Below are 22,113 nucleotides of genomic sequence, written 5' to 3'. Positions count from 1 at the left end.
AATGTCATACAGCACATGTCACTCTCGTTGGCAGGGCGGGTGGGAAAGCGCTGCTCCACCACTGTGGGGACCAGAGGTGACTTGTATGGAGGGATCTAAGACGTGGCTCTGTGGTATCCCATGCCGTGCGCTGTTCTCTCTTCACGGCAATACCGATAGCAGACGTTGGACACAATTGGGGATAATGCTTCCTTTGTTTATTCATGTTAAGTTAAAAATAAGAAAACTTACACGGCTGTGTTCACGTGTTCCTGTGTCTCTCTGCATGCTGCCAGGTGGCTGCTGTCCGTCACTCGGTATCCAGACTTCTGAACGAGTCCCGTCATCCGTGTCAAGGTCTCCTCCGTCTCCCACGTCTCATCCACCTCCAGGTGACTCCAGCATTCGCTACATCGATGCGCGTGAGAGTTTTATAAAAGGACCTCTGCGCTCACAGCACATTCTACGATAATGAACGCGGAATCAGCAGCTGATCTGCGCAAGTGTAAACCTGTCCGGAAAACTTTTCCTAGACTGATCCACCAGTTTCAATGAACGAGGAGTCATTTGAAAGCTCGTGTAGTTCACACCAACAAAGTCAAAAGTACAAACAATAAATTGAGTAACGATCCAATAATTTGGATTATCTTCACTGGTACTGTTTATCTGCTATACCGTTTAAGATAGCCTGGCATGTGACGTGGACCCCTTCCAAAATCATACAACAGATGTGTGCCATTGGGGAAGCGCGTTTGTGGGGACGGGTGGGATACACTCAATCGCAAAGGGCTTCCATTGTTCTGTATTATATAAACTAGTGAGTGGTGAGGTTCAGGTGGACTAGTGCTGAGTGTCAGGTGAGTGGTAAGTGTCAGTTGAGTGGTGAATGTCTGACCCGCTTTATAGGTAATCGGATTCCTCCAGTAAAAATAAATATTATGATTGTGAGTGTTATGCGAGTGTCACATCACATATTCCGTAGTACAGGCTGCCCTCCAGTTATTTAAAAAAAGCGCAAGGTCAGAAGGTCATCAGTAAATTGTTTTATGTTACCGCACCTCCCCACCGCTTGGTACTGCCGACTTTCCATTTCCTACCAATCGGGTTTGGGTCTCCGTCTGGGTGCCCACGGTGCTTTTATTATTTCATTAAGTTATCACTCAGCTTGTTTACCCAGCAAATCCTCGCAGAGTCTCCACTCTTTTTTAGGAGGGTCCTGCCAAGTTTCCCCAGTAGAGAGCGATGTTGCTGCTGTGTGTAATCCCAATAAAGCAATTTGCAAGAATTGTTTTAGCATTGGGATTATGATGGTTAATACCGGTTCCACTGCATAGTTTTCTATAGTTATTGGAGGACAGCAGAGAACCCAGAGGGAACCTATGCAGAACAGGGGGAGAACACACAAACGCCACACAGAACCATGTCTCCATGCACAAATTCCGTAATCATCGCAACCACCGCTTATTACAATTCTTTCCTGCGCATTCTATTCTAAATCTCGGTGTTGCTTGCTAGAACCTGCCATGAACTGTCTAGCATCCCCTACAGGCACCTGCAGTGCTGTACATTACAAAACCAAAAGCTTATTATACTTTAACTCAATAACCTTAAGAACCCAGTTTAACCACGGGCTGAGAAAACACAGACTTAAATCCATGATATCAGCAGTGCATTTAGCCACGGTGGCGAGATGTTAACTACCTCGCCTGGTATACCAGAGGTTGTGGGTTCAATCCCAACCCTGACGCCTGTTGTATATTGGAGTTTTTAGTGTCTCTCCCCGTGGTCGTGTGGATTTTTCTCTGGGTCCTCCAATTTTCCCTCCACATTTAGACTCAACATGCGTTTAGAGTAATTTGGCTGCTATCAATGTCCACGTGATATGCCACTTCGTTGGGCTATCATTTGCGGCCAGGTCGCTTCTGAAAACGAGCTATATAGCTCAGTGGGCCTTACCTGGTAAAAATAGTTTTTATTAGTGTAGTGACATAGCGCTGACTGTTGTACAGCAGCTGCAACTGCAGGTGGGCACTTAGCGCACACACCGCTGAGCAGATACGCGGGTGTGCTGGCAGGGCGGAGGAACTGGGGCAAGGGTCACGGTAGACCTCGTGGGGAAGCCCCTGGAACCCTCTGGAGGGTTCGAGGAGGGAGGCGTGGCTAGGGCAGAGCCAAGCCGCGCCGAGGGGAATAAAAGCAGCGGAGAGCAAGAGCTCCGGGCTGCCGGTTCTGGGATTGGACTCGTCTCGTCGTCGCTTGTCGTCGTCGCCGCCCTCGTCGCTACCGCCTTTGCCTGATCATTGCGCGGCCGGACAGTAATTTGCTGTCCCGGTCGACGCCAAAGGTGCCACGCGGACAGGGTCGTGTCTGGGACGGGTCGTGCGGCAGCGTGGTCGTGAGAGAGAGAGGGGGCCCGAGTGGTGGCGTGAACTCAACAACAATAAAAGGGGAGGACGGTACCTTCTGCGACCACCTCGTCTTCGACTGAGTGTATGTGCGACGCACGCCACCCGCACACACACACACAAGCCTCGAGTATTGAGCAGAAGAGAGAACGAGCGGAAGAGACGCACCGACACTACAATAGTATAGGCTTGCCATTCTTTTTCATCTCCATGTGGCCACTGCGCTGTCCGAGCTCTCGCCGAGCTTCAAATTTCTTACATTGACATGCTAATCTCTCACAATACAATGGCCACCCCCCACAGCTCCGTAGTACCTCCCCCACATTGGCATTAGCTGCCCCGCCCATCTCTAAACCCTTTGTAAACAGCTCTTTGATTGGTGTAGACCTACTGCAGGTTACGGAGACCTTTCCTACATTAACATTAGCTGCCCTGCCCATCTCTAAACCTTTATAAACAGCCTGCCTCGGCAGATTTCCCCCTCTTTTTTCACCTGAAGACGATTGCTTGTGTTGCGATCGAAACGTCGTGATATTGTTATTATTTTGATTATTTTTCTATCTACGTGGCTTTAACGAAAGACCCAAAGAATATAATCGTATAAACTGTCATTAATCGTCTGAAAACATCTCAAAATAAACACCCAATGCAGGTTCCTCCTGCGTCATGACTCTGTGTGGCCTTCTTGGATAAATAAGTAAAATAATAAATAAGTGAATACAATTATTATTTTGTAATTTACTTGGTCCAGCTTTCTGATCCCTTCAAAAAAATCCACTGGTCAATAACCCTGAGATTAATCCTCTCTGGCCTTGCAACATTATCCAAGTCGTCACATCGCAAGCCTGCCTTGCTCATGTAGTGTCTGTTCACCCTTTCTCAAATCCCTGCTTCATATGCACATAGCTACGTAAATATGTAAAAACCTCAGCAAGATGGTCATAAATCCACAACCTTTCGTTTGTGAGTCATACACTCCTGACCACAGAATCACTCTGATAGACATGTCTTTCATTAAATGCCTTGATAAAATGAACACTAGCGACAGTGATTCATAATTTATTTTCGTGTTAGGTTGTATAAAAAAAAACGTGTCATAAACCCTCTTCCACCCGACACAGGAAACTGCTAAACGTGTCACGTGAATCAAACATGGCCAGATGTATGCCTGCCTCAGCAGCGCCACCACAGGTGTTGTTAGAGAACGACCTCGTAACTTTTACGTCGTGATCACATCCAGCATCATCAGGAGCTCGAGTGATAGCACTTTCTGGTCTGGGTCCAGAAAGTGCTTACTTAAGCAAGCAATTGCAGTGCTGCACATTTGCCACTTAAAAAAAAAATGCATACGCAAGAAATAACGAGGTGCCTGCAGGAGGCACTGGAGCAAGTAGGTCTCTGAGATCATATCCGTACTTGGTTGTGTTATCCCCTCCTTCTGCGTGGGCTTCTCTCACAAATTTCAATGAAACTGACCAAACATCCTGAGAAGAACCATTGAGACTACATGAGAGATGGACATGTACAATCCATTTTTATTTTATAAATCCACTTCTAGATAAGTGGCTTCCCCACAAGATGTTAGTCATTTGACCGTTCTCCCGCCCACTGGTGAGTGTGAGTTGAAGTTGGGGAGCGTAAACATGGGAACAGAGAAGTACACTACAACAACGAGTTTTGCTCCAGCGCCTTGTGTTGCCCACAATACAGCCCTGCAGACGCCTAGAACACGCGTTTCATACATGCAGTGGTCACTCATCCAAGCTCTATCCAGGCTCAACAGTGCTACCGCTCCCGTGATGCGACGAGATCGGGCACATATTGGGCGAATTGGTCATAAGACTTATTGGAACATTCCTGGGCAGTACGCAAGTATCAGCATTGCTGGAGTTGAGGGAAACGTGCAGGTTCACGCAGGGCGGTGGCTGGTGGGAAAGGGACGAATAGAGGTTGGGCACACACACCTGCCATCGTCCCCCAGGCATGGGATCTACTTACAATAACTGGTGGTGGCAAGGTGCGGCATTGTGACCACAGTATTTAAACTGAACCCAGATTCACGTTTCATTTACACAACACTGTAAACTTTACAACGACTGCATGTATAAACTATGTCTTTATTTGACCAGGTAAGACCCACTGAGCTCTTTTTCAGAAGCGACCTGGCCACAAATGATAGCTCAATGAAGTGGCTGATCATATGGGAATTTATAGCAGCCATATACACTGCACACATATTTATAAATGTGGAGGGAAAACCCAGAGGATGCGGAGAAAAATCCCTGTGATCACGGGGAGAACGTGCAAACTCCAAATATAGATGCGTCAAGGTTGGGATTGAATCCACGACCTCCTGCATACCAGGCGAGGTAGTTAACATCTCGCCAGAGTGGTGTGTAATAAACACCCAGAACGAGCCCAATCTCGTTAGATCTCAGAAGCTACGCAGGGTTGAGCTGGGCTGAGACCATCAACTGGCTAACCGTGAGAACCCAGTTTAATCATGGGCTGCCAAAACACCGACTTGCATCCAGGATATCAGCAGTGTAGGCTTAGCGCTCTGAGCTCTGAGCCACCCGGCAATCTCCGACAATATATTTTCGTCTGTTTACATTACAAATGGCTTACACCAGTGCCAGGTCAAAATTCTCGAATATTTAAATCATAGGCAAATATTTTGATGTCTTGCCCTCTGACCTGACGCAGGTATTTAATGATCTCCACCCATAATCTGAAGCTAAAATGCAGGGATGTTCTCCCACCTAAAGGCGGAATGAACGGAGCTCATCTCATCAGGATGGCCACAGTCGCACAGCACAACCCCAACCTCCAAACGGGGGACAAACCTGACATGGGGACACTCCGTTGGGTCATTATTGATCCTATCAGTGTAACATTGAGACTTAACAACACCAAAGGGTGTGTAGCATTGCATGTACAACAGCTCTTAGCCTTATCCAGACCAGCAGCTCAAAAGAACTTGACATGTGACCATTTTTTTGTTTAGACCACCAATATTTCTGGTGTGATGGTTTTTTGTTGTTGTTATTGTAATGTACAGGTTTTGAAATAATTAAAATTTGTTATTATCATAATTTCATATTCAAGATTAATTTCCCATATTTACTTTTTTTATTTCAGTCTGTTTCCGTGACATTTCAAGAGAAATGTTTCTACGTTTGTTAAATATGTTGTTCCGCCCCCCCCCCCAATATTTTATTATAATTATGCTATTGTTATTAACATGGAGGTGTTCATCCAGCAGTAGATATATCATGGCTGCTGCTGTTGGTGATAATAAATATTATTAATAGCTTTTCTGTACATTTACAGCATGGGACGGCGCAAAGCCCAGTGGAGGAGGAACAGGAAACGGCGCGCAAGCGAGAAGAACGAGGAAGCTCAAGAGAGCCCCGAGAAAATCGTCCAAGAGTTTTCATCTTGTGGCGAACGCGTGCCAGTGGAACTCAGTGCGGTGTCGGGGACCATACCTCAGCACGATTCCACTGCAAAGCATGAAGAGGCAAAGGCGTTGCCAGCTGGAGAAAAACTGCGGGAGGGTTTGACGGTCGAAGATGCAAAACCTTTGCAGGCGAGGAAGCCGGTCGCAGAAGAAGGCCAGAGCTTGAGTGGGTCGACCGAGAAGGCTAAGAAACATAAAATGGAACGAGGCAAAGAAGAAAAAGACAAGGAGGGACCTTCACTGGAAGGCGAAGCGCCAACGGGGGCAGCTTTCGGCAAAAAGGAGATTAAGAGCAAAAGCAAAAAAACTGAAGTGAAAACTGAGCAACTTCTGACTACGGTGGAGTCTAACGATACACAGGAGGCACTGAAGCTGGTGACTTCGAGCACTTCACAAAGCCCGAAAGATAAGATGGCTGTGGAAGACATAAACGCAAAAAGGGTGAAAATAGACGTTGAAGAACAACGCGGCAAAGGTGGTGAAGATCGCGGACCAATGACTGCACCTGAGGAGCATCACAAAGAACCCACTGACATTAAAACTAAGACGACGCAACACCAAACTGTTTCACTCGAAAAGTCTTCTTCTGACAAAAATATAAAAGAATTTATTGGCAAACTCCTGACAACTGCAGATGAACACAATCAGGAATCAGTCACATCCAAAGGAATGAAAATCAGAAAAACCAAATTAAAACCAAGCTCTGCCTATGCAGGAGTTCAAAAAGACGCAAAAACACAGTCTGGGAGGGGTGGGACAATTGCTGTCGTTCAGAAACACGATACAGTATTAACAACGTCTGAAAAAGATATTTCAGGTACTGAGACGATCAATGATACTGTAGAGGTCAGAATTGTGAGAGAGAAATATCTCATTCAGCAAGCAGTGAAGGACTCGAGCAATTATACCCAAACAAGAGATGATCAGTGTGTGCAAGCTATGGCTCCTGCTCAAAAAGAGGCTGAAATTGTACCAATTGATCCATCAACCACAGTGAATATATCTCTCATTGAGAAAAGTGCTTTTGCCGCACAGTCTGAAGAAGCTCTCGATGACTCTGCCACAAAACTTGAGATGGAAACGAAGCAGAACATAATTTCTTTTGTTGAGGCAGAAAATGTAATTGTGGAGTCAACACAAGTTATTAACGTGTCTGAAGAGACTCCATCAATGACGCGGGCTACAACAGGAGAATTGCTGTCTGATCGCCCTGAGGCATGTGTAGAAGCAGAGGAGCAGCAGCAGACAAAATTGGAAGCAATAAATGCCAAGGTAGACACATTTCCTCGAACTACAGAGAGTGAGCAGGCAGCCGTCACACGTGAAGAGTTAGATTCGCGTAGATGTGACGACGTCAAAAGTAAAACTGTGACCGAGAATGACACGAAAACGGAAAAAAAAGAAATGCAAGCAGTTGTTCAACCTGTTACGACTCAAGGCATTACACCATTACCAACTCTGACTAAGAGAGACACAAATAGGAAAGCTATAGACAAATTAACATCTGAAGTGTCACCAACTCCTGGGCTAGCCACAGTCTCGGAAAAATTGTCTACAGATAAAACTGAAATGGTTACACATATTAAGAAGCGAAGCAAGGATGATGCAGCAAAACATATTGAAGCCCTGCCTGGTTCCATAAAAGTCACCAATCAATTAACAGATGAAACTACAGTTGTAAAAGCTATGACCTTTAAGAAATCTAAAAAGGCTGTTGATGACACAGCCGTAACAAAGGAAAATGATCCAAGGGTGACTATGGCTGATGAAGTCCAACAATTGAGTGATGAATCAAAGCAAACAATGACACAGATTGAAAAAAGCAAATCAATTTCAACACCTGTAAGTGTTGAGATGTATTCTGCACTTGATGAAACTTGTACGGAAGCCCAAATTTTGAAAGACATTCAAGACATAGAAATTGGGACATCAGTGTCAGAGACTGAAATATCTACAAGTGATGGGTTCGATGAGACAGCCACTACCTTGAAGAAGAAAATCATTGTTGGAAAAGACGACATTACTCTTGGACAGGCTGCGAAAGAAACAGAACCTCTGCATACCATACGCAAAGAGGAACGTCAGCATGATTCAACCATTGAAGAAGAAGCTATGCTTCTGAAATCCTCACCCGAAGGTATCCATAAAGTGACTGTAGTGGCACCATCTAGCTCATCACCTACCACAGTTGGAATTCATCTCTACGAAGCTGAAACATGTACAGCTTCCAAAAGTGATGAACAGTTGACAGGCACGAGTGGTGCATTTCAACAATCAAGCAACCAAGATGATAGAAAACCATTCATACAGAGCTTGGAAGCCAAGGCCACAGACGGTGAAACATCTGACACTGTGCAAAGAGAGGCTTTAATTAAAGAAGGAGAAGTGATCACCTGTGTTCATGAGGGAAGTTCTCCTCCAGTTATTGGAGAAGAGACGAAGATACACGTTTCAAAAATAAACACGAAAGTAAGAGTTGAATCCTCCGAAGCAGTTATCATGACACAGAGAAAGGTTACAACTAAAATAGAAAAACATTCAGAAAGTATCAAAACTGAAACTACACGTGGACATGGTGTGGAACAAATTGGGGCTTCAGAAGGAATAAAAACAGATACGAGGGAAATCTCTCAGAGCAGCTCTTTCCCTGTGAACAAGCAGGAGTCAAAAACACTGCCAGCTGCCAAGTTGGTGGAAGACAAAACTTGTTATTCTGCAATTGTTACGGAAGAATCTATGGCTGCAGAGTCTAAGTATTTTGGTGATTTGACCGAAGCAAAAGCGAATTCAATTCAGTCCAGATTATCAAAAGACAGAGACGATAAAACAATGAGCATGAAAGCAGCTATGACAATTAGAGAAAATGAAGGTGTCAAAAAAACGGAATTGAGGACTCATTTAAAAGCTGAAGTAGAAGAGACTGGTGACAAAACGGTAAAAATCAAAGAAGACCATGAGAAATCTGTTACCAAATCAACTGATGTCGTCACACGATCCAGTGACATTGAAACGAGAGAAGCAATAACTGAAAAAGATCAACAAAAGGAAAGTGACGATGTAATTGCACCATCCGACACTGCAAGTGAAAATCGTCCATTAAGTGGAGAAACAAAGGATGCACAAGGTGACAAAGCTGAGACAACTAAGATAATTGCAGCAAGTGCTCAAGACATGCAACGAGTGGAGGAGATCGGAGAAAGCAAGGAAGCAATTAAAGAACCCGATGAAGCTGGATTAACAGTAATGAAAGACACAGATGAAGAGCTAGAAATCTCAACATACATCGAACCTTCAACTGCTCCAGAATTCACAACCGTACAAACTGAAGCTCTTGCACAACAGGAGATCGATAATGAAGATGTTTCTGAAGCCAAGAAACCAAATAGGACCATCCCAAAGGGAGAAACTGGTCGTGTAGGGTTAGGGAATGAAAAGCACCCAAACGTTCTTTCAGATTCTGTGACCACAACTTCACAAGACAAAACTGCTATTGTAATAGAGACTTCTGCTGCAACCTCTGATGCAACTATTGATGATGAAACCGCCACTGGGAAAGAAAGTGCACCTCTACCAACAGTATGTACAGAGGAATTCCAGAGTAAAGACACTACACAAGAAGTACCGCTTGACCAATCCACACTAAAAATGAATGTGACTGAAGTGGTGACCTCGATTTCTCCACCTGTCCCTGTGGAACTTCAGTCTGGTCATGATGAATTATGCACAGATGTTCCAAGTAAAATTGACCATCCAACAGATTTAAATGGACACAAGCAAGACAAACCGACGGGTGCACCACCAGGTGATACATTTGATGAAGCAACCGGTCAAGATGTGGGAAAACCACTCTTTCAGAGAATTAAAGAGAAAACGAAAGAATATTTCAGCTCGAAGTCTGAAAATGTAGCGACTGACAGATCAATCCCAACAGATACTGATTCTCAATCAAATGAGGTCGACTCATTCAAAGCCACTAAAGTAGATGATAAGGAACCTACAGCACATGTTAAAGATATAGAAACCACAGTAGAAAAACAAGTCACTGATGCCCTATTCACAACCGAGACAATTATTGTAACTGAATCTGAAATTTCAGCAAGTGTCAAAACTGCTCAAAATCAAGAAAACATTTGTGAACCAACAGAGACTCCAGAATGTTTGAAAACTAGTTCCACAGAAGCTTTGCCGATCACAAGCATTCCTGAAGTCAGTCATGATGTAGAAATCAGCATCAAGTTGTGGAATACGGGAATGTTACCAACATATGCGTCAGACACGTCACATTCTGAAGACAATAAATTGGCTGCAGATTCTTCAAAGGATATTGATGATTTGACGAAAGAATTCGATGTTCAACCTTCACCATCTGGTGACAAACAAGACATATTGACGACGATTAACGACCTTACAGTGGTATCAGAAGAAGAGATCAAAGAAGCTCAATCGAGCACGAGTTTAGAAGCTGAAGTGGTTTTAACAAGCCTTGAAGAAACTGGTGACAAAACGGTAAAAATCAAAGACAAAGCTGTTACCAAATCGACTGATATCATCACACTATCAAGTGACATTGAGATGATAGAAGCAATAACTGAAAAAGATCAACAAAAGGAAAGTGACGTTGTAATTGCACCATCCGACACTGCGAATGAAAAGCGTCCATTAAGTGAAGAAACAAAGGATGCACAAGGTGACAAAGCTGAGACAACTAAGATCATTGCAGCAAGTGCTCAAGACATGCAACGAGTGGAGAAGATCGGGGAAAGCAAGGAAATAATTAAAAAATCCGATGAAGCTGGATTAACAGTAATGAAAGACAAAGCTGCATGGCTAGAAATCTCAACATACATTCAACCTTCAACTACTCCAGAAGTCACAACAGTACAAACTGAAGCTCTTGCACAACAGGAGATCGATAATGAAGTTGTTTCTGAAGCCAAGCAACCAGAAAGGGTCATCCCAAAGGGAGAAACTGGTCGTGTAGGGTTAGAGACTGAAAAGTACCCAAGCGTTCTATCAGATTATGTAACCACATCTTCACAAGACAAAACTGCTATTGTAATAGAGCCTTCTGCTGCAACCCCTGAAGAAACTATTGATAATGAAACCGCCACTGGGAAAGAAAGTGCACCTCTACCAACAGTATGTACAGAGGAATTCCAGAGTAAAGAAACTACACAAGAAGTACCGCTTGACCAATCCACACTAGAAATGAATGTGACTGAAGTGGTGACCTCGATTTCTCCACCTGTCCCTGTAAAACTTCAGTTTGGTCATGATGAATTATGCACAGATGTTCCAATTCAAATTGACCAACCAATAGATTTAAATGAACACAAGCAAGACAAACCGAAGGGTGCACCACCAGGTGATACATTTGATGAAGCAACCGGTCAAGATGTGGGAAAACCACTCTTTCAGAGAATTAAAGAGAAAACGAAAGAATTTTTCAGCTCAAAGTCTGAAAATGTAGAGACTGACAGATCAATCCCAGCAGATACTGATTCTCAATCAAATGAGGTCGACTCATTCAAAGCCACTAAAGTAGATGATAAGGAACCTACAGCACATGTAAAAGAAATAGAAACCACAGTAGAAAAACAAGTCACTGATGCCCTTGTCACAACCGAGACAATTATTGTAACTGAATCTGAAATTTCAGCAAGTGTCAAAACTGCTCAAAATCAAGAAAACATTTGTGAACCAACAGAGACTCCAGAATGTTTGAAAACCAATTCCACAGAAGCTTTGCCGATCACAAGCATTCCTGAAGTGAGTCATGATGTAGAAATCAGCATCAAGTTGTCGAATACGGGAATGTTAGCAACATATGCTTCAGACACGTCACATTCTGAAGACAATAAATTGGCTGCAGATTCTTCAAAGGATATTGATGATTTGACAAAAGAATTCGATGTTCAACCTTCATCATCTGGAGACAAACAAGACATATTGACGACGATTAACGACCTTACAGTGGTATCAGAAGAAGAGGTCAACGAAGCAAAATTGAGCACGAGTTTAGAAGCTGAAGTGGTTATAACAAGTCTGGAAGAAACTGGTGACCAAACAGTAAAAATCAAAGACACAGCTGTAACCAAATCGACTGATGTCATCACACTATCCAGTGACATTGAGATGATAAAAGCAATAACTGAAAAAGATCAACAAAAGGAAAGTGACGATGTTATTGCACCATCCGACACCGCGAGTGAAAAGCGTCCATTAAGTGACGAAACAAAGGATGCACAAGGTGACAAAGCTGAGACAACTAAGATCATTGCAGCAAGTGCTCAAGACATGCAACGAGTGGAGGAGATTGGAGAAAGCAAGGAAACAATTAAAGAGCCCACTGAAGCTGGATTAACAGTAATGAAAGACACAGCTGAAGAGCTAGAAATCTCAACATACATCCAACCTTCAACTACTCCAGAAGTCAAAACAGTACAAACTGAAGCTCTTGCACAACAGGATATCGATAATGAAGTTGTTTCTGAAGCCAAGCAGCCAGAAAGGGTCATCCCAAAGGGAGAAACTGGTCGTGTAGAGTTAGAGACTGAAAAGTACCCAAGCATTCTATCAGATTCTGTGACCACAACTTCACAAGACAAAACTGCTATTGTAATAGAGCCTTCTGCTGCAACCCCTGAAGAAACTATTGATAATGAAACCGCCACTGGGAAAGAAAGTGCACCTCTACCAACAGTATGTACAGAGGAATTCCAGAGTAAAGAAACTACACAAGAAGTACCGCTTGACCAATCCACACTAGAAATGAATGTGACTGAAGTGGTGACCTCGATTTCTCCACCTGTCCCTGTGGAACTTCAATCTGGTCATGATGAATTATTCACAGATGTTCCAATTAAAATTGACCAACCAATAGATTTAAATGAACACAAGGAAGACAAACCGAAGGGTGCACCACCAGGTGATACATTTGATGAAGCAACCGGTCAAGATGTGGGAAAACCATTCTTTCAGAGAATTAAAGAGAAAACGAAAGAATTTTTCAGCTCAAAGTCTGAAAATGTAGAGATTGACAGATCAATCCCAGCAGATACTGATTCTCAATCAAATGAGGTCGACTCATTCAAAGCCACTAAAGTAGATGATAAGGAACCTACAGCACATGTAAAAGATATAGAAACCACAGTAGAAAAACAAGTCACTGATGCCCTTTCCACAACCGAGACAATTATTGTAACTGAATCTGAAATTTCAGCAAGTGTCAAAACTGCTCAAAATCAAGAAAACATTTGTGAACCAACAGAGACTCCAGAATGTTTGAAAACTAGTTCCACAGAAGCTTTGCCGATCACAAGCATTCCTGAAGTGAGTCATGATGTAGAAATCAGCATCAAGTTGTCGAATACGGGAATGTTACCAACATATGCGTCAGACACGTCACATTCTGAAGACAATAAATTGGCTGCAGATTCTTCAAAGGATATTGATGATTTGACGAAAGAATTCGATGTTCAACCTTCATCATCTGGTGACAAACAAGACATATTGACGACGATTAACGACCTTACAGTGGTATCAGAAGAAGAGATCAAAGAAGCTCAATCGAGCACGAGTTTAGAAGCTGAAGTGGTTTTAACAAGCCTTGAAGAAACTGGTGACAAAACGGTAAAAATCAAAGACAAAGCTGTTACCAAATCGACTGATATCATCACACTATCAAGTGACATTGAGATGATAGAAGCAATAACTGAAAAAGATCAACAAAAGGAAAGTGACGTTGTAATTGCACCATCCGACACTGCGAATGAAAAGCGTCCATTAAGTGAAGAAACAAAGGATGCACAAGGTGACAAAGCTGAGACAACTAAGATCATTGCAGCAAGTGCTCAAGACATGCAACGAGTGGAGAAGATCGGAGAAAGCAAGGAAACAATTAAAGAGCCCACTGAAGCTGGATTGACAGTAATGAAAGACAAAGCTGAAGAGCTAGAAATCTCAACATACATTCAACCTTCAACTACTCCAGAAGTCACAACCGTACAAACTGAAGCTCTTGCACAACAGGAGATCGATAATGAAGTTGTTTCTGAAGCCAAGCAACCAGAAAGGGTCATCCCAAAGGGAGAAACTGGTAGTGTAGGGTTAGAGACTGAAAAGTACCCAAGCGTTCTATCAGATTCTGTGACCACAACTTCACAAGACAAAACTACTATTGTAATAGAGCCTTTTGCTGCAACCCCCAAAGAAACTATTGATGATGAAACCGCCACTGGGAAAGAAAGTGCACCTCTACCAACAGTATGTACAGAGGAATTCCAGAGTAAAAAAACTACACAAGAAGTACCGCTTGACACATCTACACTAGAAATGAATTTGACTGAAGTGGTGACCTCGATTTCTCCACCTGTCCCTGTAAAACTTCAGTTTGGTCATGATGAATTATGCACAGATGTTCCAATTCAAATTGACCAACCAATAGATTTAAATGAACACAAGCAAGACAAACCGAAGGGTGCACCACCAGGTGATACATTTGATGAAGCAACCGGCCAAGATGTGGGAAAACCACTCTTTCAGAGAATTAAAGAGAAAACGAAAGAATTTTTCAGCTCAAAGTCTGAAAATGTAGAGACTGACAGATCAATCCCAGCAGATACTGATTCTCAATCAAATGAGGTCGACTCATTCAAAGCCACTAAAGTAGATGATAAGGAACCTACAGCACATGTAAAAGAAATAGAAACCACAGTAGAAAAACAAGTCACTGATGCCCTTTTCACAACCGAGACAATTATTGTAACTGAATCTGAAATTTCAGCAAGTGTCAAAACTGCTCAAAATCAAGAAAACATTTGTGAACCAACAGAGACTCCAGAATGTTTGAAAACCAATTCCACAGAAGCTTTGCCGATCACAAGCATTCCTGAAGTCAGTCATGATGTAGAAATCAGCATCAAGTTGTCGAATACGGGAATGTTAGCAACAGATGCTTCAGACACGTCACATTCTGAAGACAATAAATTGGCTGCAGATTCTTCAAAGGATATTGATGATTTGACAAAAGAATTCGATGTTCAACCTTCATCATCTGGAGACAAACAAGACATATTGACGACGATTAACGACCTTACAGTGGTATCAGAAGAAGAGGTCAACGAAGCAAAATTGAGCACGAGTTTAGAAGCTGAAGTGGTTATAACAAGTCTGGAAGAAACTGGTGACCAAACAGTAAAAATCAAAGACCCAGCTGTTACCAAATCGACTGATGTCATCACACTATCCAGTGACATTGAGATGATAAAAGCAATAACTGAAAAAGATCAACAAAAGGAAAGTGACGATGTTATTGCACCATCCGACACCGCGAGTGAAAAGCGTCCATTAAGTGACGAAACAAAGGATGCACAAGGTGACAAAGCTGAGACAACTAAGATCATTGCAGCAAGTGCTCAAGACATGCAACGAGTGGAGGAGATTGGAGCAAGCAAGGAAACAATTAAAGAGCCCACTGAAGCTGGATTAACAGTAATGAAAGACACAGCTGAAGAGCTAGAAATCTCAACATACATCCAACCTTCAACTACTCCAGAAGTCACAACAGTACAAACTGAAGCTCTTGCACAACAGGAGATCGATAATGAAGTTGTTTCTGAAGCCAAGCAACCAGAAAGGGTCATCCCAAAGGGAGAAACTGGTCATGTAGAGTTAGAGACTGAAAAGTACCCAAGCGTTCTATCAGATTCTGTGACCACAACTTCACAAGACAAAACTGCTATTGTAATAGAGCCTTCTGCTGCAACCCCTGAAAAAACTATTGATAATGAAACCGCCACTGGGAAAGAAGGTGCACCTCTACCAACAGTATGTACAGAGGAATTCCACAGTAAAGAAACTACACAAGAAGTACCGCTTGACCAATCCACACTAGAAATGAATGTGACTGAAGTGGTGACCTCGATTTCTCCACCTGTCCCTGTAAAACTTCAGTTTGGTCATGATGAATTATGCACAGATGTTCCAATTCAAATTGACCAACCAATAGATTTAAATGAACACAAGCAAGACAAACCGAAGGGTGCACCACCAGGTGATACATTTGATGAAGCAACCGGTCAAGATGTGGGAAAACCACTCTTTCAGAGAATTAAAGAGAAAACGAAAGAATTTTTCAGCTCAAAGTCTGAAAATGTAGAGACTGACAGATCAATCCCAGCAGATACTGATTCTCAATCAAATGAGGTCGACTCATTCAAAGCCACTAAAGTAGATGATAAGGAACCTACAGCACATGTAAAAGAAATAGAAACCACAGTAGAAAAACAAGTCACTGATGCCCTTTTCACAACCGAGACAATTATTGTAACTGAATCTGAAATTTCAGCAAGTGTCAAAACTGCTCAAAATCAAGAAAACATTTGTGAACCAACAGAGACTCCAGAATGTTTGAAAACTAGTTCCACAGAAGCTTTGCCGATCACAAGCATTCCTGAAGTCAGTCATGATGTAGAAATCAGCATCAAGTTGTCGAATACGGGAATGTTAGCAACAGATGCTTCAGACACGTCACATTCTGAAGACAATAAATTGGCTGCAGATTCTTCAAAGGATATTGATGATTTGACAAAAGAATTCGATGTTCAACCTTCATCATCTGGAGACAAACAAGACATATTGACGACGATTAACGACCTTACAGTGGTATCAGAAGAAGAGGTCAACGAAGCAAAATTGAGCACGAGTTTAGAAGCTGAAGTGGTTATAACAAGTCTGGAAGAAACTGGTGAGCAAACAGTAAAAATCAAAGACCCAGCTGTTTCCAAATCGACTGATGTCATCACACTATCCAGTGACATTGAGATGATAAAAGCAATAACTGAAAAAGATCAACAAAAGGAAAGTGACGATGTTATTGCACCATCCGACACCGCGAGTCAAAAGCGTCCATTAAGTGACGAAACAAAGGATGCACAAGGTGACAAAGCTGAGACAACTAAGATCATTGCAGCAAGTGCTCAAGACATGCAACGAGTGGAGGAGATTGGAGAAAGCAAGGAAACAATTCAAGAGCCCACTGAAGCTGGATTAACAGTAATGAAAGACACAGCTGAAGAGCTAGAAATCTCAACATACATCCAACCTTCAACTACTCCAGAAGTCACAACAGTACAAACTGAAGCTCTTGCACAACAGGAGATCGATAATGAAGTTGTTTCTGAAGCCAAGCAACCAGAAAGGGTCATCCCAAAGGGAGAAACTGGTCGTGTAGAGTTAGAGACTGAAAAGTACCCAAGCGTTCTATCAGATTCTGTGACCACAACTTCACAAGACAAAACTGCTATTGTAATAGAGCCTTCTGCTGCAACCCCTGAAGAAACTATTGATAATGAAACCGCCACTGGGAAAGAAGGTGCACCTCTACCAACAGTATGTACAGAGGAATTCCAGAGTAAAGAAACTACACAAGAAGTACCATTTGACCAATCCACACTAGAAATGAATGTGACTGAAGTGGTGACCTCGATTTCTCCACCTGTCCCTGTAAAACTTCAGTTTGGTCATGATGAATTATGCACAGATGTTCCAATTCAAATTGACCAACCAATAGATTTAAATGAACACAAGCAAGACAAACCGAAGGGTGAACCACCAGGTGATACATTTGATGAAGCAACCGGTCAAGATGTGGAAAAACCACTCTTTCAGAGAATTAAAGAGAATACGAAAGAATTTTACAGCTCAAAGTCTGAAAATGTAGAGACTGACAGATCAATCCCAGCAGATACTGATTCTCAATCAAATAAGGTCAACTCGATCAAAGCCACTAAAGTAGATGATAAGGAAACTACAGCACATGTAAAAGATATAGAAACCACAGTAGAAAAACAAGTCACTGATGCCCTTGTTACAACCGAGACAATTATTGTAACTGAATCTGAAATTTCAGCAAGTGTCAAAACTGCTCAAAATCAAGAAAACATTTGTGAACCAACAGAGACTCCAGAATGTTTGAAAACTAGTTCCACAGAAGCTTTGCCGATCACAAGCATTCCTGAAGTGAGTCATGATGTAGAAATCAGCATCAAGTTGTCGAATACGGGAATGTTAGCAACATATGCTTCAGACACGTCACATTCTGAAGACAATAAATTGGCTGCAGATTCTTCAAAGGATATTGATGATTTGACGAAAGAATTCGATGTTCAACCTTCATCATCTGGAGACAAACAAGACATATTGACGACGATTAACGACCTTACAGTGGTATCAGAAGAAGAGATCAAAGAAGCTCAATCGAGCACGAGTTTAGAAGCTGAAGTGGTTTTAACAAGCCTTGAAGAAACTGGTGACAAAACGGTAAAAATCAAAGACAAAGCTGTTACCAAATCGACTGATATCATCACACTATCAAGTGACATTGAGATGATAGAAGCAATAACTGAAAAAGATCAACAAAAGGAAAGTGACGTTGTAATTGCACCATCCGACACTGCGAATGAAAAGCGTCCATTAAGTGAAGAAACAAAGGATGCACAAGGTGACAAAGCTGAGACAACTAAGATCATTGCAGCAAGTGCTCAAAACATGCAACGAGTGGAGAAGATCGGAGAAAGCAAGGAAACAATTCAAGAACCAGATGAAGCTGGATTAGCAGTAATGAAAGACACAGCTGAAGAGCGAGAAATTTCAACAAACATTCAACCTTCAACTACTCCAGAAGTCACAACCGTACAAACTGAAGCTCTTGCACAACAGGAGATCGATAATGAAGTTGTTTCTGAAGCCAAGCAACCACAAAGGGTCATCCCAAAGGGAGAAACTGGTCGTGTAGGGTTAGAGACTGAAAAGTACCTAAGCGTTCTATCAGATTCTGTGACCACAACTTCACAAGACAAAACTACTATTGTAATAGAGCCTTCTGCTGCAACCCCCAAAGAAACTATTGATGATGAAACCGCCACTGGGAAAGAAAGTGCACCTCTACCAACAGTATGTACAGAGGAATTCCAGAGTAAAAAAACTACACAAGAAGTACCGCTTGACACATCTACACTAGAAATGAATTTGACTGAAGTGGTGACCTCGATTTCTCCACCTGTCCCTGTAAAACTTCAGTTTGGTCATGATGAATTATGCACAGATGTTCCAATTCAAATTGACCAACCAATAGATTTAAATGAACACAAGCAAGACAAACCGAAGGGTGCACCACCAGGTGATACATTTGATGAAGCAACCAGTCAAGATGTGGGAAAACCACTCTTTCAGAGAATTAAAGAGAAAACGAAAGAATTTTTCAGCTCAAAGTCTGAAAATGTAGAGACTGACAGATCAATCCCAGCAGATACTGATTCTCAATCAAATGAGGTCGACTCATTCAAAGCCACTAAAGTAGATGATAAGGAACCTACAGCACATGTAAAAGAAATAGAAACCACAGTAGAAAAACAAGTCACTGATGCCCTATTCACAACCGAGACAATTATTGTAACTGAATCTGAAATTTCAGCAAGTGTCAAAACTGCTCAAAATCAAGAAAACATTTGTGAACCAACAGAGACTCCAGAATGTTTGAAAACCAATTCCACAGAAGCTTTGCCGATCACAAGCATTCCTGAAGTCAGTCATGATGTAGAAATCAGCATCAAGTTGTCGAATACGGGAATGTTACCAACATATGCGTCAGACACGTCACATTCTGAAGACAATAAATTGGCTGCAGATTCTTCAAAGGATATTGATGATTTGACAAAAGAATTCGATGTTCAACCTTCATCATCTGGAGACAAACAAGACATATTGACGACAATTAACGACCTTACAGTGGTATCAGAAGAAGAGATCAAAGAAGCAAAATTGAGCACGAGTTTAGAAGCTGAAGTGGTTATAACAAGTCTGGAAGAAACTGGTCACAAAACGGTAAAAATCAAAGACAAAGCTGTTACCAAATCGACTGATGTCATCACACTATCCAGTGACATTGAGATGATAGAAGCAATAACTGAAAAAGATCAACAAAAGGAAAGTAACGTTTTAATTGCACCATCCGACACTGCGAATGAAAAGCGTTCATTAAGTGAAGAAACAAAGGATGCGCAAGGTGACAAAGCTGAGACAACTAAGATCATTTCAGCAAGTGCTCAAGACATGCAACGAGGGGAGGAGATCGGAGAAAGCAAGGAAACAATTAAAAACCCCGATGAAGCTGGATTAACAGTAATGAAAGACAAAGCTGAAGGGCTAAAAATCTCAACATACATTCAACATTCAACTGCTCCAGAAGTCACAACCGTACAAACTGAAGCTCTTGCACAACAAGAGATCGATAATAAAGTTGTTTCTGAAGCCAAGCAACCAGATAGGATCATCCCAAAAGATGAAACTGGTCGTGTAGGGTTAGGGAATGAAAAGTACCCAAGCGTTCTATCAGATTCTGTGACCACAACTTCACAAGACAAAACTGCTATTGTAATAGAGCCTTCTGCTGCAACCCCTGAAGAAACTATTGATGATGAAACCGCCACTGGGAAAGAAGGTGCACCTTTACCAACAGTATGTACAGAGGAATTCCAGAGTAAAGAAACTACACAAGAAGTACCGCTTGACCAATCCACACTAGAAATGAATGTGACTGAAGTGGTGACCTCGATTTCTCCACCTGTCCCTGTGGAACTTCAGTTTGGTCATGATGAATTATGGACAGATGTTCCAATTCAAATTGACCAACCAATAGATTTAAATGAACACAAGCAAGACAAACCGAAGGGTGCACCACCAGGTGATACATTTGATGAAGCAATCGGTCAAGATGTGGGAAAACCACTCTTTCAGAGAATTAAAGAGAAAACAAAAGAATTTTTCAGCTCAAAGTCTGAAAATGTAGAGACTGACAGATCAATCCCAGCAGATACTGATTCTCAATCAAATGAGGTCGACTCATTCAAAGCCACTAAAGTAGATGATAAGGAACCTACAGCACATGTAAAAGAAATAGAAACCACAGTAGAAAAACAAGTCACTGATGCCCTTGTCACAACCGAGACAATTATTGTAACTGAATCTGAAATTTCAGCAAATGTCAAAACTGCTCAAAATCAAGAAAACATTTGTGAACCAACAGAGACTCCAGAATGTTTGAAAACTAATTCCACAGAAGCTTTGCCGATCACAAGCATTCCTGAAGTGAGTCATGATGTAGAAATCAGCATCAAGTTGTCGAATACGGGAATGTTACCAACATATGCGTCAGACACGTCACATTCTGAAGACAATAAATTGGCTGCAGATTCTTCAAAGGATATTGATGATTTGACGAAAGAATTCGATGTTCAACCTTCATCATCTGGAGACAAACAAGACATATTGACGACGATTAACGACCTTACAGTGGTATCAGAAGAAGAGGTCAACGAAGCAAAATTGAGCACGAGTTTAGAAGCTGAAGTGGTTATAACAAGTCTGGAAGAAACTGGTGACCAAACAGTAAAAATCAAAGACACAGCTGTTTCCAAATCGACTGATGTCATCACACTATCCAGTGACATTGAGATGATAGAAGCAATAACTGAAAAAGATCAACAAAAGGAAAGTGACGTTGTAATTGCACCATCCGACACTGCGAATGAAAAGCGTCCATTAAGTGAAGAAACAAAGGATGCACAAGGTGACAAAGCTGAGACAACTAAGATCATTGCAGCAAGTGCTCAAGACATGCAACGAGTGGAGAAGATCGGAGAAAGCAAGGAAACAATTCAAGAACCAGATGAAGCTGGATTAGCAGTAATGAAAGACACAGCTGAAGAGCGAGAAATTTCAACAAACATTCAACCTTCAACTACTCCAGAAGTCACAACCGAACAAACTGAAGCTCTTGCACAACAGGAGATCGATAATGAAGTTGATTCTGAAGCCAAGCAACCAGAAAGGGTCATCCCAAAGGGAGAAACTGGTCGTGTAGGGTTAGAGACTGAAAAGTACCCAAGCGTTCTATCAGATTCTGTTACCACAACTTCACAAGACAAAACTGCTATTGTAATAGAGCCTTCTGCTGCAACCCCTGAAGAAACTATTGATAATGAAGCCGCCACTGGGAAAGAAAGTGCACCTCTACCAACAGTATGTACAGAGGAATTCCAGAGTAAAGAAACTACACAAGAAGTACCATTTGACCAATCCACACTAAAAATGAATGTGACTGAAGTGGTGACCTCGATTTCTCCAACTGTCCCTGTGGAACTTCAGTCTGGTCATGATGAATTATGCACAGATGTTCCAATTCAAATTGACCAACCAATAGATTTA

The 22,113-nt window shown here is 42.1% G+C and overlaps 1 protein-coding gene across 1 annotated transcript in view; it reads left to right on the top strand.

Moving 5' to 3' along the window:
• Positions 1–274: 274 nt before the first annotated feature.
• LOC144730863 (uncharacterized) overlaps positions 275–22,113 on the top strand; it is a 43,952-nt gene continuing 22,113 nt past the window's right edge. The window contains exons 1-2 of the mRNA XM_078611655.1: positions 275–371; positions 5,718–22,113. The exon at positions 5,718–22,113 is cut by the window's right edge and continues 22,113 nt beyond it. Coding sequence (XP_078467781.1) covers positions 5,719–22,113 — 16,395 coding nt within the window. The 5' untranslated portion in view covers positions 275–371; position 5,718. The remainder of the gene's footprint in view (positions 372–5,717) is intronic.

The sequence above is a fragment of the Lampetra planeri genome, chromosome 37 (assembly GCF_965212315.1).
Source record: "Lampetra planeri chromosome 37, kcLamPlan1.2.h2, whole genome shotgun sequence".
NCBI classification, from domain to species: Eukaryota; Metazoa; Chordata; class Hyperoartia; order Petromyzontiformes; family Petromyzontidae; genus Lampetra; species Lampetra planeri.
The sequence above is the reverse complement of the archived record's forward strand: the minus strand, read 5'-3'. Positions and strand labels throughout refer to the sequence as shown.